General features: G+C 42.5%; 1 protein-coding gene across 4 annotated transcripts; it reads right to left on the reverse strand.

The window, feature by feature from the left end:
• Window positions 1-669: 669 nt before the first annotated feature.
• LOC133110311 (equilibrative nucleobase transporter 1-like) lies at window positions 670-18,064 on the reverse strand. 4 transcript variants are annotated; one of them, XM_061220320.1, is made up of 13 exons: window positions 17,812-18,064; window positions 15,096-15,364; window positions 14,121-14,250; window positions 7,433-7,479; window positions 7,044-7,120; window positions 6,359-6,451; window positions 5,500-5,639; window positions 5,215-5,360; window positions 4,566-4,706; window positions 3,751-3,858; window positions 3,073-3,259; window positions 2,221-2,344; window positions 670-1,035 (listed from the first exon to the last, which is right to left on the reverse strand). In XM_061220320.1, the coding sequence occupies exons 2-13, from the start codon at window positions 15,280-15,282 to the stop codon at window positions 796-798; spliced, it is 1,620 nt and encodes a 539-aa protein (XP_061076304.1). In that variant the 5' UTR covers window positions 15,283-15,364; window positions 17,812-18,064; the 3' UTR covers window positions 670-795. The 4 variants fall into 4 exon arrangements, with proteins under 4 accessions (XP_061076304.1, XP_061076305.1, XP_061076306.1 ...); XM_061220321.1 differs by lacking the exon at window positions 6,359-6,451; XM_061220322.1 differs by lacking the exon at window positions 4,566-4,706.
• Window positions 18,065-18,573: the final 509 nt, after the last annotated feature.

An 18,573-nucleotide genomic window follows, 5' to 3' on the forward strand; every position in this document is an offset into this window, starting at 1 on the left:
GCTGATTACTCCCAGAGTGCCCAGCCCTGCCCAGGTGCCAGTGGCTTCATGCCAAAGACCTTGAGGTCCCAGCACCTGCTGTACATTCCATTCCTGATTATAAGCGAAAGACAGAGAGATCCTGACCTCAACGACCAGTGACTGAAGATGTAGTAAAAGGGACCTGGGGCAGCCTGTAGCGTAGTGGTTAAGGTGGCCATGCTTGTAATGTAATGGACCGAAAAGGACCTGAGCGCTCTGACCACATGGACAAAGACTCAGTTGGTAAATCTAAGGCTACAAAAGAGTGAGTATATAGTGCAGGGAGTATAGTAAACTGGTCTGTGGGAGCCAGAATTATTGCTGATTGGTAGGGGATCAAATACTTATAATAAATTCATAAAATTCATATGATCTTGTTATTGTGGATTATTTTGTGATATTCTGTCTCCCAATCTTAAAATGTACCTATGATTAAAATTCTACACAGTTCCATTCTTTGTAAGTGGGCAAACCTACAAAATCAGCAAGGGATCAAATAATTATTGCTCTCACTGTAGCCGTTTAATAAAGGAGTACATGGGACTTTTATTGATATGCAATTTATATCTGCATAATTTATTAGGTATCGAGAATCATGGAATTTTTCTGGTATTGGTATCAACTACCAAAATGCTTACCACCCCCAGTACATTCAATGTGTCAATTGTATTCATGAATGCAGTTTTTGATGAGATGCTCTTTACAGAAACAGGAAAGAAGAAGCCAAGACCAAGCCTGAACCCTCCCCAAAAAATCCTGACATAGCCACCATTGTCATGAACCAGTGGGTTGGGGAAAGGAGAGGGGATATTGTGAGTGTCCCTTTTGGGGATGTCTAAGAGGAGCCTGGGACATCCTGGGGTTGGTCTTCATTGTCTCCAGAGAAGGCCTTCTCATAATTGGGAGGTGCCTGGCTGAGCGTCTTCTCTGATTGGCCAATCTGCGCCAGCGGATATAGCTACAGGCCGGGTGAATGAATGCGGCCAGGCACAGGATGCACAGGGCTATGTTTATCTGCAGAGGGAGTAAGAGAAGAGACTGGAACAGCTGTACATATATTATTATTTGTATAATAATATATTATATAATTATATATTATTTGTCACAACAGATCTGGGTCAAATATCTATTTTAAATATTTTCATTTTTTGTTGCTGTAAAAACACACCTCCAGAGTATTCAGTGTAATATAATGTTTTTAAAATTGTTTGTAGGACATTTAGGCAGCAATGTAACATACAATTACTTATTGTCATAGATGGACTAAAACAATGTTGTTGGCCTAAGGGGACAGGCCCTGATTTCAAACCACTCCTCACATTTAAGGCCGTAAATGGGCTCCCCCCCCCCCCATCTTAAGGACCTCCTCCACCCATACATTCCTCTACAAACTCTTTGTTCCCAAAAATGCAGGACTCCTCATAATTCCGAGAGTGGCTACTATAGGCGGAAGAGGCTTTTCCTAACGAGCCCCACTCTTGTAGATTTACCCATTGAGCAGACACTCTCTCTACGTTTAAGTCTAGGCTCAAATTTGACCTATATAGCAAATCCTTTAGTTGAGGGACACGGCTTGGTGTTGGCATTAATGATTTAACTTATTCATTTTAATTTTAAATTGAACTTATTAATTTCGCCCAAGGCTTGCTCTGAGGGGGTCTCAGGCCTGGGCTCTTTGTAAAGCTGTTTTGTGACAATCTTGCATTGTAAAAAAGCGCTATATGAAGAAAATGTAACTGATGGCAATAAGCTGAAACTTGGGAGGTATCACAGGTTCTTTTGGAGATGCTTTTCTTTCTTTTTTTCTGAATGCTTAAATATTTCAGAATAACACCAAAAACACAGAATTGAGAGTACCTCTGACAAGGGATATGCAAGGAAATTCCACAGACTCCAAAATGTGTGTGCATGGGTCACAGTTCACATAAATGTTTTGACATCAAGCTCATTTTTTATAAATCGCACAATCTGCAGGGGAAATGATGCCCCTATTCTCCAAAGTGCTACTTTCAATTTTAAAATGGAACAAAAGGCTGACAAAGGTATCTACTCATTTTAATGGGAAATATCAGCAACTGAACGTTGCACATATCTTCACATATCTTCACTGGCCACAAAGCGAAGAGTGATTCATATTATGATTCTGCTGTGACTGGATGCTGGGTGTGTGGGTGTGGAGCGCAGTGGTGCGGTGCTCACGTATAAGGAGTCTCCATCCAACACCTCATTCACCAGGGTGATGCAGGGGAATAGCAGGAGCATCAACACAGTCACTGTAGCATTAACCACACCTTTCAGCTTACCAAAGTGGCAGACTGGAAAACTGTACAGACAAGAGGAGAGTATGATTAGAAAAAAAATGGTTGAATAGAGGACAGAAGAATGATAGGATAGGGGTAAAAGGGGAAAGAATAGGGGTAAAACAGAGGGGGATGACAGAGAATGAGGGAAAGGAAGAGAGACATCCTGGCTGCACTGCTACTCGATAATCATGACAGTTCCATCCATCCATCCATTATCTTAACCCGCTTATCCTGAACTGGGTCGCAGGGGGGCTGGAGCCTATCCCAGAATACATTGCGTGAAGGGCAGGAATACACCCTGGACAGGTCGCCAGTCCATCGCAGGGCACACATACCATTCACACACACTCATTCCCATGGGCAATTTAGACTCTCCAATCAGCCTAACATGCATGTCTTTTGACTGTGGGAGGAAACCGGAGTACCCGGAGGAAACCCACGCGAACACGGGGAGAACATGCAAATTCCACGCACAGAGGCCCCAGCCGACCGGGATTTCGAACCCAGGACCTCCTTGCTGTGAGGCATCATGACAATTAGCAACAACAATTATTCTGAGCTCTCAGGGTACGAGCATCTGCTAAATGACTGAATATAAATGAATGTTATGCTCACACAGAGAACGGCCCCAGGCTGGGAACATTCTGGATAAGCAGTTCTGAAATACTGTATGTGACCCTGGACATGTGATGCTTCATATATTCCTCTGGATACGAGGGCTGCTAAATGAGTGGATTTGGTCACTCACGCAATGCTGATGAAGGCTGCATTCCCTCCAAACAAGAAGGCACGGTTGACCACTTGCAGGACGAAAGTCAGGTACTGCAGCGGGAGCACAGGTATGGTGGCGCAGATGGAGAATAAGAGGCACTGCAGGGCAGTGAGGAAGAGAGAGAGCACCACAGAGCGCAGGTTACTCTCCTCCTCCGTCTCTCCTGTGGCAGAGGCAAGAGCTGGGTTAGTAGGGTTACAGGCAGCTACAGGCAGCTACCAAACACTTAACTGCTGTGATATTCTGATTTCAGAATCTAGTGTTGATTCTAGGCTTTTGACTGCCTTTGGAGTCTGTTATTGGTGTTTGTCAACATGAAGCCCAGATTAGTGCCTTGGACAGTCAAGGAAGCCATTATTGTTCCCTCTCCCAGTAGATTTCTCCAATTGCTAAAGTGTAGTAGCCTTCCGGATGAAATGTCTGATTGGAACATGTGAAGCTTCTTTCCAAAAGCAACCAGTTTTTTTTGTTCATCCCGTGCAGCTGAATGTTTAATGCATTCAGGTTACAAAATATGTCCAGCAAAAAAGGAGAGAAATTTGTACAAATTTTCACACGGTGATATTCACCATCATGATTTCCATATCTCGTGGCACTGTTGTATTTGCATGCCCTGCGGCAGCACACCTGTAGGGAGGTAACACAGGTACCTACCTTCAGCCCGTTGCGTGCCCTTGTATCTGTCAATGATCAGGCCATTCCAGATGGAGCACAGTATCCCACATAACTGTGTGTAGGCGAAGGCGTTGGTGTAGTGGCTCACTGAGACAGAGGGAGAGCAGAGCAGAGGATTAGCATACAGCAGCACACCATAGCATGGCCTCACACACTACAACAGCTCCTCAGCCTGCCTCTTTTCTGCTCTTTGTCTCACACTGAAAAGCACAATTAAGCTGGATCAATATTTCTCCTTGACTTTATCTAAATGCAATTTAAAAATGCTTTTCCCTTTTCTCTCCAAATTGGAATTACCAATTGTATGTGTTAGCACCCAGTGCTGCAACCTCCATTATCAGGAAAATTCAGGAAAGCAAAGACAACCATTGTGCTCTCATTTGTGATGCTAATCGCTTCTTCTGATCACAGCGCAGTTTGGAAGTTGAGCAGACATGATTGACAGAAAGAGCATCCCTAGGCAATACTAGGGCCAATTGTGCATCAGCCTGCAGGGCTGCCTGCCATTTGATTTGATGTCGCCCTGTAGCGTAGTGGTTAAAGTACATGACTGGGACCCGCAAGGTCAGTGATTCCCGGTGTAGCCACAATAAGATCCCCTTAACCCTGGGGATGGATTGCTCCAGGAGAGGATTGTCTCCTGCTTAGTCTAATCAACTGTACGTCTGCCAAATGCCATTAATGTAATGTAATGTAATGCCAGATCACGGGCCCATTCCTGCACTAGAACAGTGCTTTTACCAGATGAATTATCCCGCGGACATCTGAGCAGCAGACTGAGGAGAGGGGATTACCTTGGGCTGTGTCTCCGTGAGCCAGCTGGGTCAGCATGGGGTTCAGGGTGCTAATGAACAGGTTGATTTGCAGAGCCGTGACAGACACCCACACCAGGTGCCACAGAAAAAACCAGCTGAGCACACACTGCTTAAAACTGTCTACAGGGAGAGGGTGAAGAGAGAGATCGAGAAGCAGAGACAGGTAGACAGATATATAGTGGCACACAGCGGGATAGAGTGGGAGGGAACATGCTCCTATCAATCCATACTCAAACAGTAACCCGTGAAAGCAAAGTGAAACATTTTGTTTTTTTTTGCAAAATGTATTAAAAATCAAAAACTGAAAACTCATTTACATAATTATTCAGAACCTTTACTGTGGCACTCCAAATTGCTGTCAGGTGCATCCTATTTGCTTTAATTATCCTGTCTCTAGAACTTGATTGTCCACATGTGGCTAATTTAATTGCCGATTAATACAGTTCCCTTCACAGAGGGAAATGTAACACACCCAATATGGATGTGAACACCCTTAAATTAAAGATGACAATCCAATTTTAACCTCATTATCCATTGCTTGATTTAAAATCCAATGTGCATCGAAATTGTACCATTGTCCAAATACTTACAGACTGCACTGTATGTCTACTGCATGACAGAGCCATACCTGTCTGTGGGGTCTGCTGGGGGTTTCCTTGTTCAGATGTTGCGTTCTCTATCCCTTCCACTCCCTGCACAGGCTCTGTGTTGTCTCTTGTTTGTCTTGGGAAACAACAGGTGTTGCATTTGGTCTGTCCACAGCTTTGGTCTGTCCTGCAACAGAAACCAGGATTTAATACCTTTGCGAAAGCCGGCTGCACCACTGTCAGTCAGGCAGCCAGCTGTTAGGCCACTGTTCTAGTCTACCCTTGTGGATGTAAGCCTCCCTTTCCCCTGTGAAGCTGGTTCATACCCATAAGTGTAGCCCTCAGGGAGGGGGTAGGGGATGTGCATCTTTGGCATGAGGATGAAGGTTCTCATGAGGTGGATTATGCTGCATGCCGACAAGAAGAAAAAAGCATGGTGCAGAGAGATCCCTCTTTCAGATGCCACCTGTAACCAAAGATGGAGAGGATCATCATTATCCCTATAATGGTTCTGCTACAGTACCAGTGTCAGTTCTGGCCAGTTGGTTTGCACTTTCCGCAGTCCTCAATAAATCTGCCAACTCTCAGAAAATGTGGTAAATATTTTCCACTCCTGAAAAGCTACTCATTTTCTTCATTATGAAAACATTCCTGGTGATAGGTTCCCAGTTTTATTATCGGCAGCTTCATCAGTACCACAAAAATTGTGGATGTATGTTCCATGTCCTGTGGGCCGCAGTGTCTGCAGGTATTTGCTCCTACCGTGAGCTACAGTATCTGATTTCACTAATTATTTCACCTGCCTGGTTCAGATAATAAGCTCATTCATGAAATCAGGTGGTGTAACGAGCAGTTGAAGCAAATGCCTGAAGACACTGCGACCCGCTGGACGTGGAGTTGAGTAGCGCTGCACTCGGGATTATTCAGTGAGCCATGGAAACCCTCTGACCACAGTAAGGTGGCAATTCACTGCCCATTATAGATGGTCTAGTGATAGGATTATTATTATTATTCCCCTTAATATAATTTAATATTATGATTCTTCTATGGCATGGACTTCACATAATCTCTTTTCTGCAAATGTTTCTGCTGTTACTCTAGCAGCTGCCTTCACCTGTTTTTCCCCAGTAGAGCAGCACATACATCTCAGCACACATTTTTGGTTTGCTATTTAACTGCCGTCACCTTGATTATGAGGAAGCTTATGGGAGAGGAGCTGTTGGCTCCAGAATACAAGGTGATGACGGTGGAACGATGGGTGTCAAAGAGGTTCCCCACCTGGATGATAGAGAGGGTCAAAGAAACACTTCTTTAAGCAGCAATCTCAAACTATACCTGGGAGACTACAATGTGTCTGTTGGTTTTCAGCCCACAAGTATTGCATCCACACACCTTGTTCTAAAGGACTTTCTGAAATAGTCCCCCTTGTTGATACACTTCTTGGAGGAAACTACTTATATATAGTACATACAGCACAACTGTACACAGGGGCTGCTGGGTCAACTGTGTCAGCATGCTTCTTTATCATAACTAATGTCATTTTTCTTTCCCGGCACCCATCTGCGATTAATCACAACATCACATTTTTGTGACCTGAGCCAATCAATTCACAGATAAAATGTGCAGTTCAGCTGATTTCCAATCAATCCCTGCATTACTTGTACTCAAAAAAATATTTTTTATTACAAATGAGCCTTGCGATTGGTTGAGCTTATCTGGATTCTATTCTTTTCTATTCATCGCAAAAGTTAGTAATCATAGAGCATTCTATGGTGATGATGCCAGGTCCCATCCTTATTTCATAACTCATTTAAGTTGTAGCCAACTTTCATCCCGTGCATATGATTGAGCAGTGATAATGGGGACACACCTGCATGTTTGTGAGCAATAGCATGTCACTTCCAACTGCGATGAAGGCCAGACCCGGAAACAGTATATTGGATATCTCTGCAGGAGAAAGGGGGGGAGATAAAGAGATAGGGAAACTGAGAAAGGGTTACTCAAGGCTAAGCATACACTGACACAGAAGCCTACATGGCTGCATGTTTGTGAGCAATAGCATGTCACTTCCAACTGCGATGAAGGCCAGACCCGGAAACAGTATATTGGATATCTCTGCAGGAGAAAGGGGGGGAGATAAAGAGATAGGGAAACTGAGAAAGGGTTACTCAAGGCTAAGCATACACTGACACAGAAGCCTACATGGAAAACTGCCACTGTGTCAGGGTGAGTGTCAGTTAAAGGCCCAGAACACTTTACCTGGATGTGAAAAAGCAATCAGCAAGGTGCCAGTGGTGTACAGTATTCTGGGAAAAGAAAAAAGAAAACACAAATCACACAAATGAGTTTAATCATTGGAAGAAAATTCCGACAACGTCTGACCAGGTCTGGGGTAAAGGAGTTCAGAAAGTTAGGCGATGGGCTTGGTTTCAGGCGTGGGGGAACACATTTTATCTGCAGTGGGCTCCAGAATTATTGGCATGCTTGATAAAAATTAAGAAAAAGGGGGTGTCTCGGTGGGGCAGCCTGTAGAGCACTGACCGCATGCTCATTGCGAGCCGCGACGTCGGCGGTTCGAATCCGACCGTCCGACATTTGTCGCATGTCTTCCCCTCTCTCTCGCTCCCATTCTTCCTGCCTCTCTATACTATATACTGTCTCTCTATACTACAATAAAGCTGAAAAAGGCCTAAAAAATATCTTTAAAACAAAAAGAAAAAGGCTGCATATAAACAAAATAATGGGAGATGGGAGAAGCTGCCGGAAGGATCACCATCTCAGCAGCACTCCATTAATCAAGCTTTTATAGTAGAGTGGCTAAACGGCGGCAACTTGACAGCCCGCTTGGAATCAAAAGACAGTTAAAGGAATCTTGGCATGAGGAAAAAGATTCTCTGGTCTGATGAGACAAAAATGTCACACAATGTGCAGAACTGCTCATCACCTGGCTAATACCATTCCTACGGTGAAGCATGGTGGTAGCAGCATCATGCTATGGGCGTGCTTCTCTGCAGCAGGGACAGGGAAACTGGTCAGAATTGGATGAATGCAGCCAAATACAGAGAGGTCCTTGAAGATAATAACGCCACCTCAGACTCAGACCTCAGATTTTGGGTGACAGTTCACCTTTCAGCATGACAGTGACCCAAAGCATACAGCCAAGACAACGCTGAAGTCTCTGACTGTCCTTGAGTGGCCCAGCCAAACCCCAGACATAACCCCATCCATGCTACCCCCTTTTGGTTGAGTCGTTGACGTCCAAAATTATTGCTGCGTTCATATTTCTAACATAATAAAAACTGCAATGGAATAAAACCACAAAATGGTGATGGCCGATTGTTAAAAAGACTTCAGATTCTTATCTGCCTCTTATTTGCAAATCAGGGAAATAAAACAGCAGGCGCCCTCATGCCATGTTAACGGCTTAACAAGTCACAGACTAAGATAAGAAAAGGCATAAAAGGCATATTCTAACAATCCTTCATACCATTTCTCTATGTCAAAAAATCATGTTCCAGTATACAAACAAAAAAATACAATTCAGAAGTTGCATAGATGAACGCAAACTTTTATTGATGAAAAATTGATGGTTTGTTTTGCAAATCAATGCAGACACATTCATGGAACCAAATATCCCACCTGGTTATGAAGCTCTGACTATCAAAGTTTATTTCATAATCCGTTCAGCCAATTTCGAGAAAACAATGTTTTTTCCGGGACTATACCTAAGCAAATGCCGTCTTGAAATACTTCTTGTTGTTGCGTAAATACATTGCAAGGTCATTTCCCTACGGAACTAATTTAAACCATGATGATCTTCTTGTAGAGGGTTTCCTACCGTTTCCAGCAAGGTATAATGTGTCATATTCAGATGACGGACAGTTTAGGAATATTGCTGCGTTTAAATTAATAAGTTAAATTAATTATTTAATGATTTATTTTCATTTTCTTTATATAAATGATGGGCTGTAAATGTACAAAAAATGTAAAACAAACATTGTAATTCTTAGTTTACAGTGCACCTCTGGAAATCTAACACAGGTCATACTTTACATTTCCTGGTTCACCCACTACCTGGCCACATGAGTACAAAATTTGAGAAAGATATGTAAAACTACCGAGGTTCTACAAGGTCATTTGTAAACAGTGTATCTTGGCATCCCTTAGCCTCTTAGCATCTCCAAATCTATCCAAAATGGATAAGATATGCATTATAGTAAATCAAGAGATAACTTATTTTTACAGATACAGTATTCTGGCTCATAGAAAACTGTTTCTACCCATTACATCAGGTAAATTGTAAATAAATAAATATTTTCCCAAAGAAATGGGTTGGATATACACCAACCAGCCACAACATTAAAACCACCTGCCTAATGTTGTGTAGGTCCCCCTTGTACGACCAAAACAGCTCTAACCCATCGAGGCATGGACTCCACAAGACCTTAGAAGGTGTCCTATGGCATCTGGCACCAAGACGTTAGCAGTAGAAAAAAAAAAAAAAAAGTCTGATAAATACCTAATAAAGTCTGCACTGAGTGAATATTGAGGTCAGAAAACCTATCCAAACCCATCTGAAAATGACTACAATGCTTTTTTTGTCCATATGAAGCATATTAGTGTGTCCTTTTTGGTAGTAAGACAAGACATCACATTTAGAAGGTGATCAATTTCTTATCTCCATTTGAGTTAATTCTGCCTAAAATTTTTTCCAGACTGCTGGGACAGCTCCTCAGAGTGCACGACACCAAACTCTGCTCCCTGAAAGAGAGTGGGGCCAACTTACTCCACCAGGTTTACATGTTGGCAAATTCTCTGGCCGGCACCCTCATCTCCACGCCTCAACCTGTTCCTGCTTCTGAACCAGTCCGGTCCCAGCCAGAGCCATGTCTGCCACCGCTGGATCGCTATGACAGCGAACCCAAAGACTCCTTCCTGTACCAGTGCTCGCTCATCTTCAAGCTCCAACCTTCCACCTTCCCCACCGAACGATCCAAGGTGGCTTATGTCATCACTCTCCTGTCTGGCCAAGCCCGGGAGTGAGGAACCACTTTCTAAGCCTCTGGTGCCCCAGAATGCTACAAACTCTTCTCCACCGCCATTAATATGGTGTTCGACCAGGCCATCTCCGGACCAGCGGCTTCCCGTGAGCTGTCCTGAATCTGCCAGGGTTCTCGTTCCGTCTCTGATTATCCCAACGAGTTCCGGACCCTGGTAGCCTCGGCTGGGTGGTCCCTGTTCACTCTGACCTACTGGCCTGGCTCACCTGACACATTTCCCCGTCTGCACTTACCTCCTCAATTAGACGAAGAGCCCACCACCATCCTGCCCCCCTGCACCCTGGTCACTGCCACACAGCTTGACATCACTAGCAAGGTGGAGGAAGCCCTGAGGAGCTGTGCTGTTCCTGATGACACTCCGGCCAACCGCCTGTTCATCCCTGAAGTGGTCCGTCTGCTTGTCCTGGAGTGGGCTCACTCATCCCATCTAGCCTGTCATCCTGGGGTCAGCCATACGCTGGCTCTCCAGGGTCGCCACTTCTGGTGGCCATCAGTGAAACCCGAAGTGGCTGAATTCATCGCCGGCTGTCCTGAATGCAAGTCCAGCAACCAGCGGCCCGAGGGACTCCTCCATCTGAATGTTCCCCGTGGCCTTGGACTTTACTATCACTGGTCTACCCGTCGCAAAGGGAATGTTTGTTGTCCTGACGGTGGTAGACTGGTTTACCCGTTCGGACACTTTGTCGCCCTACCCTACTGTTTCTGCACGGCCTACCCCTGGAGGTGACCTCATGAGTATGAATGGATGAATGAGAGGCATCAATTGTACAGCGCTTTGGATAAAGGCGCTATATAAATGGTAACATTTACATTTAGTAATGATCCGTAGTTTACCGACCTGTTTTTGTTTTTCGACTTTTACCTCTGGATTCCGATTCTGTCGGATTCGCCTGTTTGTTTTCGACCCTTCGCCTGTGACCATGACTACGATTTGGATTATCTGTATTATACCTGTTTGCTGGAGATTTGACCCTGTTTCAGGTCTATTGATTACGAACTGCCTATTCCCTGCTGTATATGTTTGCTGGCTATTGACCTCCACTTGTTTAACCTGCTGCACTTATAATAAACACTCTGAAAACTACTCCTGGTCTTTGCTACAGGATCCTGGCGTTCTACATTCCTGATATTCGGGCTCGGATAACTGAATTGACTTTTTAGACATTGGCGCATTACGGACGAATCTGGACGGAAGGTGCTGACTCCATTGCCTGAAAACCCCAAGAAAACAAAATACATTTTTTAATAATGAAAGTAGCCTATATCCTACCACTTTAGGATGCAGATCTTAGAATAAATTGTATCTGCAGTCTATCTGCACTATCAGAGGACAATGGTTTTGCGAGAGGTATGTAGACACAGGTTTATTTGTGATTCACAAGTGACGAAATGCATTTTGATAATATATTGCGATCTGCGAGTGAAAATCCTCGCAAATCGCTTTCGCCCCAGAACAGCAAGGAAGCAGTGAATTGGCACAGCTTTGAGGGAGGGCGTGGGTTGCCAGCATGCAAGTTTGTTTCACCAGTGCGACCACATGCGGAGGAAGATGCGGTTGGAGCATTGTGTTGCTGTGTCTCAGAGGTGCTCCATCTGTCACACGCTCACGCCTGCCATAGTTTAGTATTGACACTGCTCATCTCTATGAGGGTTTGTCTTTAGGTAAAGGTTGCATGTTGTGTTTAACTGTGTTATCAGAACAATAAGTACACATGCAGGGATGCAAAGTTCAGCAAAATAAAGTTTTGATAGCACAAGAAGAGCCTTTGCAATGTTTGACAATAGAAAAAATAGATTAAATAACACCCAACAAGATAAGTTCCTTTTGAGATCCTTTTGATAAGGGTTCATCATTGTCAACATCAGTAACCTGATGAACCACTGTTATTAGTAGTAGTGCTATTTCTGCATGGCAAATACTTTACTTGTAGATGTAGTAGTGTAATAGAAACAGACCCAACTGTCATGACATGCACACTGCTTGTTCTGAGTAATTGACTCATTCATTGAAAGGGGCGTGTTCAAAATAATAGCAGTGTGGAGCTTAATTAGAGAATTAATTAACTCTGTGAAAAAACAGGTGTCATTAATTGTCCTTTATTAAGGAAGAAGGGAAGCAAATGTTTCACACATTGTTATAAAATATTCATTCTGAATTGCTAAGTAAAATGAGCCGTTCCAAACATTGTTCGGAGGAACACCATCATTTGATTAAAAAGTTGATTGGAGAGAGGAAAACATATAAAGAAGTGCAGCAAATTATAGGATGCTGAGCTAAAATGATCTCAAATGCTTTAAAATGGCAATAAAACCCGAAATAAGCGGAAGAAAATGAGCAACTACTGTTAAAACCGATTGAAGAATAGTCAGAATGGCAAAGATTCAGGTATTCATCAGCTCCAGAAAGATCAAAGATGATCTACAATTACCTGTAAGTGCTGTTACAGTCAGAAGATGTTTGCTATCAGCAAGAATCCCCCACAAGAAGCCCCCGTAAAGCACCATTGTTGAAAAAAGGGCATGTGCAGAATCGGTTAATCGGTTATTTCCCAAGGAACACATCAATTGGCCCAAAGAGAAATGACGTAACATTCTGTGGACTGATGAGAGTAAAATTGTTCTTTTCGGGTCTAGTGGTCGTTGACAGTACGTTAGACAACCCCCGGGTACAGAATTCAAGCCACAGTACACTGTGAAGACAGTGAAGCATGGTGGCGCAAAAATCAGGGTATGGGGATGTTTTTCATACTTCGGTGTTGGGTTCGTATACCAGGGATCATGGATCAGTTTGAATACATCAAAATATTGAAGAGATTATGTTGCTGTATGCTGAAGAGGAAATGCCCCTGAAATGGGTGTTTGAACAACACAATGACCCCAAACACACGAATAAGCGAGCAACATCTTGTTTCCTAACAAAAAGGATAAAGGTAATGGAGTGGCCAGCTCAATCCCTCGACCTCCACCCCATTGAAAACTTGAGGGGTGACATTAAAAATGCAGTTTCAGAAGCATAATTCACAGGAACTGTGGAATGTAGTTTGTTCATCTTGGGCTGAAATACCTGTTTATAGGTGGGCTGACTCGATGCAACGCAGATGCACAGCAGTTATCAACAACAATGGTTATGCAACTAAATATTAATTCAGTAATTTGAGGTTAAATCTTGAAAGATTCTTCAGTTTATACAGTTTGAAGAGAACAGATTAATATCCCTTTTCTTTGCTTCCTGTAAAAGAATAATGCAGACTTAATTTGCTGATGCTTTGATTTGGAATTGAATGTGTAATGTTTCCACTACATTTGAAATATTGAACTAAAAGCTATTCAAAAACATTTGCACTTTATTCACTTTTTTTTTAACGCACTGCTATTTATTCGAACACAACTGTACCTAGCTACTTTTTCTTTCAGCAGGGAACAACAAGCCGCAATGGGCTTAATGCCCTGGGATTGTTACTGTGTCTTCTTATGATCGTATTCTTAAGTTGTAGGCCAATTAGAAGACAATACATTGCATTCATTTAGCAGATGCTCTTGTGAAAAGTAACTTGCAGTGTAAGAAAGCATAAGTGCATCCAGCTAGTTCTGTGGGCACCAGGGATAGACCTGCCTGCATTTCCATTTGCTTGAACATATTGTAATTTGCCCAGTTCTAGGACCTGTTTTCATCTGCTTGCACACAGACCTCTCATCACCTTTGTTCACAATGACAACCATTTAATTCACGCACAGAAGATTTTGATTTGCTCATGTGCAGTATGTCCATCTCTTTTGTCCAGAATGCCACCTCAGGTCCAGCTACTTTTGTACAAAAACATATTAAATCTTGAGCTACCTGTCTTACATGTACTGTTCTTTACACCACAACAACGTCTGAAACTCACATTGCCAGCAGTCTGGATGCCATGGTACCGAAGTGGTCAAAGAAGAATCCATTGAGAAGACTGAGGCCACTCTGTAAGAAGGCGGCAATAGTGAAAACCAGGGAGAAGAGCTCGTCCTGTTTGCTACAGTCTGGGGAAAGTAGAGGGAAGAGAGGTGTTCCCACCACAAGCGTTTTTAAAAACTTCCATTTCAATTTCTGTTCACTGCATGTCATCATCTGCATTGTCTTTTATCATGTACTCTCACCGAGCACTTTATTAGGTATTTATCAGACTTATTTGTTAGACGTCTACTGCTGTAGCCTGTCCACTTAAGAGTTATGATGCATTGTCTGTTCAGAGATGTTCTTCTCCATACCACTGTTGTAATGTTACTGTCACCTTCCTGTCAGCTTTGACCAGTCTGGCCATTCTCTTCTGATGTCTCTCATTAACAAGGGGTTTCTGTTTGCAGAACTGCTGCTCAAAGCCACTTCACATCACATTGTTTCCCCATTCTGATGGTTGATGTGAAAATTAACTGAAGCTCCTGACCCGTATCTACATGTTGTATGCACTGCACTGCTGCCACACAATTGGCTGATTAGATAATCGCATGAATAAGAAGTAAAAATGTTCCGAATAAAGTGCTCAGTGAGTGTATATGTATAGGCCTACCTCTCTATTTTCTATTTTCTATTTATTTTAAGTTGCCTTTCACATTATTTTTTAAATTGCAATTGTATTATTTGTGCAATAAATGTTTCATTAATGTTGAATTAAAAATACAAACATCACACTTTTTTTTTAACCAAAGCATACTTTAACTTTTCAATTTCTTTAATGAAAATGTACATGTAAGATAATGTATATGAAACCTCATTGTGTCTAATTTATCTGATACTCATTTGCCTGCCTTCTAGTGGTAAAAAATAAATAAAACAGTGAATAAAGTATTTTTGTACTTCTCATCAAATATTAAACAGTCACACTCACCCATGTACTGTGTGCCATTGGGTCCTGTGGCATCCACACACTGGTCACTGAAGTATCCACTGTCTTTCAGGATAAACACCACGGAGGCCCACCCATAAATGACCCCAGTGAAAAACAGGCACTCCACCAGTCCTGTGGCCAAGGTGAGCCAGTAGCGCAGCCTCACTCCACGTAGAAGCCACAGCATCTTCAGCCTCTCTCTCCCTCTATTCTCAGTCCTTAACCGCTCCCTCTATTCTCTGTCCTTTACCTTTTTGCTCCTCTGATCACTGAAAGATAAAAGAGAAAAAAAGACTAAAATATTACAAGAAATGGCAAAACCATGGAAGTGTGGAAGCTGAACATTTACAGAGACAATATTGCTTGCTCATGTGACTACAGTTCTCAGTAATGGGTATTTCATTGCAGTTGTAATGAAAATAAAATAATTCACCAGACAAAGAGAAAATTAGTGTTAAGTTAAAGTATGTAGTATTTAGTCAAAGTGGCTATCACCACTTAAAACATAGTATTCGTACAGTATAGTATGAATCCTGATTAAATACTTATGAACTTGCTCACTAAACGAACCAAAAGGTTCTATGGCCACAACCTGGTGTAATACTGTAATACTGTAATACCCCACAAGACATACCTGTATGCTCTCTACATCTGTGCCCAGTTATTATTTCATTCGTCCCATGGCCTTATATAGCCCTGTATTCTCCCATCCTCCTCCTTCTCCCTTCACTCATTTGTTTACTCATTTATTTCACCATCTAAAGTATGTACTGAAAATGTTTTGCTGGAACATGCTGGTGGGTATACAATGTTCTTATTAATGCACTGCCACTTGATACAGTAAGATGGTGCAGAGCACATAGGCTGACATTCTGAGCGGTTATCTCCCTTTTGTAAAAGAAGGGACACTTTGGGCTGTTTAAGAACTGGTGACCTATAAATCTCCTAACTACAGATTACAAAATACCAAAATGTCTCTCCAAGTGTGTTAAAGGCCCAATTTTGAATGCTAATAGATTGCAAAAAGCAAAAATACAAAGTTTTTATATCATAATCCTAATAAAGATAACTTCATAAAAAGCACTTATAAAGGATAATTTATATTTCGTGTCAGACTGACAGTACTTCCTTGTTCATCTTCCATCTTCCACATTTCATTTTTCTTTGTTTTATATGACATATATTTTGGAGTCCTTGCTCAGCTCATCACCATGGAAAAGAACTCACTCCTCAGGCAAGATATCAAAAGAATAGTTGGTAACACTTTGACACTTTGACACCTGTCATGAAGTGTCATGTCCATTCATAAACTATGACATACATTGTGATGACACAATCCTTAGTTTGTGTTATGACATTTGTTAACTTCATCTTGCGATGACTCGAGTAGATTGCACACATACTGCAGTTCAAGCCATTTTGATACATACGATGCATGTAAGAATGCGTCTTTCAGTCCCATCCAAAAGTATTGGAACCGCAAAGCCAAATCCATTGTTTTTTGCTGTACACTGAATACATTTGGGCAAATCCATCAAAAGGAGAACATAGAGGCCTCTTGTATTTTCCTTGTGGCTCCCACACGTAAGTGCCACTTAAACGTCATCACAAACAATGGATTTGCCCATATATTTCTAAGGTCCTTAGCGACACACAAACTGGCCTTCAGTGTGAAGTTTTCTTTGAGATTACAGTAAATTGATTACTTTATCATAATTACATCTGTCAAGAGAATATTTCAATACATTTTTCCAGTATATGGCCCCAAAGATGGCTCTAGTCATGTAAGGTCAGTCACAAAAAAACAGCATTTATTTATGTAAAAACAATTCATTTTATTTCATAGCCTTTCATCATGATTTTTTTTGTGCCATTGATAATTATGAGAGGTTATGAGTAACTTATCCATAGCACGCAAAATCCCAGGTAAACTATTTGAGCTGAAAGGGCTGGTGTTGAAATATGTAATGTCAGTCATGTTTTGTAATGTGAGTCACACAATTTATTTGAAGTAATTAAAAGTGGTGTTTCTGTTATTAATTGCAATGGATTTGTTTCCTCAGTGTCCGATGTCTGATGGTAATGGCTGCAGTGGCTGTAAGATGAAAATGAATGTTTGGAATAATATTATTTGCAATTTAAGCAATATTACTGGTTCCATGCCATTTAGAACTCTTATACTTAACTTGCTGCAAACAGCGATATGCAAAGTGTTGGCTGCTTATTGTAAGTGGACAAGTTGTAATGTCAGTCACACTATATTTATGTAATTACTGGATCTACTGGCAGTAGTTTGAAGCAAAAAAAAGCTGACTGCATTTTTTGCATGTCCATTTGTAACGTCAGTCACGCGACAAACTTCCACCACAGCACAAAGAAGCATTTAGCTAAAGATTAATTGACAATATTTCCATGTCAAACAAGGGCATAATAATAAATGAAGTGAAGAAATGGAGTGAAGACAGGAAACGAGACTGCACAGTCCAGCCAGCGATCGTCCCTCGGACCCAGTCCACCTGCTGGTTGTGCTGCCGACGCCAGGGCCGGCCCAACACCACAGGAATATAAGGCAACAGGGCCGGCCCAACACCACAGGAATATAAGGCGACAGGGCCGGCCCAACACCACAGGAATATAAGGCGACAGGGCGGGCCCAACACCATGAGGACATCAAGAGACTTTGTGGCGTAGAAGGACAGCTCCTATTGGTGCTTACCCGAGACCAGGTTCCCCACAGGAGAGGTGATGTTGTTCGACTTCCGCCAGAGGGGTGCCATTGAGGGCGTTGGTCTGGAGGGCCGTGGCCAGAAGTGACGTGGGAATCTTGAGTTGGTTGACCAGGGTAGAGCACATTAAACTGGCGTCAGCGCCCGAGTCCATAAGAACCCTCACAAGCTGTTGGGTTCCCTTCCAGGAAACTGAAATCGAAGGGGTGGAGTTCAAGGAGGCGCCCATCAGAACCCCCTTGCTTGCTGACTGAGGGTGGAGGGAGCGCTGGGACAGGAGATTGGACTGACATGGCAGGTGTGAGTGTGAGGAACAGGTAAACGAGGCACAGGTAAAATGAATGAGTGAAATAATGAATGGACAGACTACAGAAGGCGAGGGCGGACACATAACGCAGTCATGAGACACAGAAGGAACAGGCATGGAGCGTAGTGCAATGCACTTTCCTGCTTTCCTTTCATAGCAAGCCAGTGCTATTGAGTGTCTTGTTCTTTTATTACTGACAAGAAAAACGAATCTTGTCCAAAGGCTGATATTGTTTGATAATATTGTAAATGAAAGAGACAATATGGAAACACTTTTGACATAAATAAAACATGGAAATATGAATCACAAACTTGTATTCTGATAATGAACTTTGTCACAACAAGGAATTACACACACTGACGCTCCTTGTTTTCTTTTAGTTTTGGCACTTGCTGCTGTGACGTCAGGCAGCGGGACAGACCTCTGTTCCACAGGAGATGTAGGT

The sequence above is a fragment of the Conger conger genome, chromosome 14, assembly GCF_963514075.1.
Source record: "Conger conger chromosome 14, fConCon1.1, whole genome shotgun sequence".
NCBI lineage: Eukaryota > Metazoa > Chordata > Actinopteri > Anguilliformes > Congridae > Conger > Conger conger.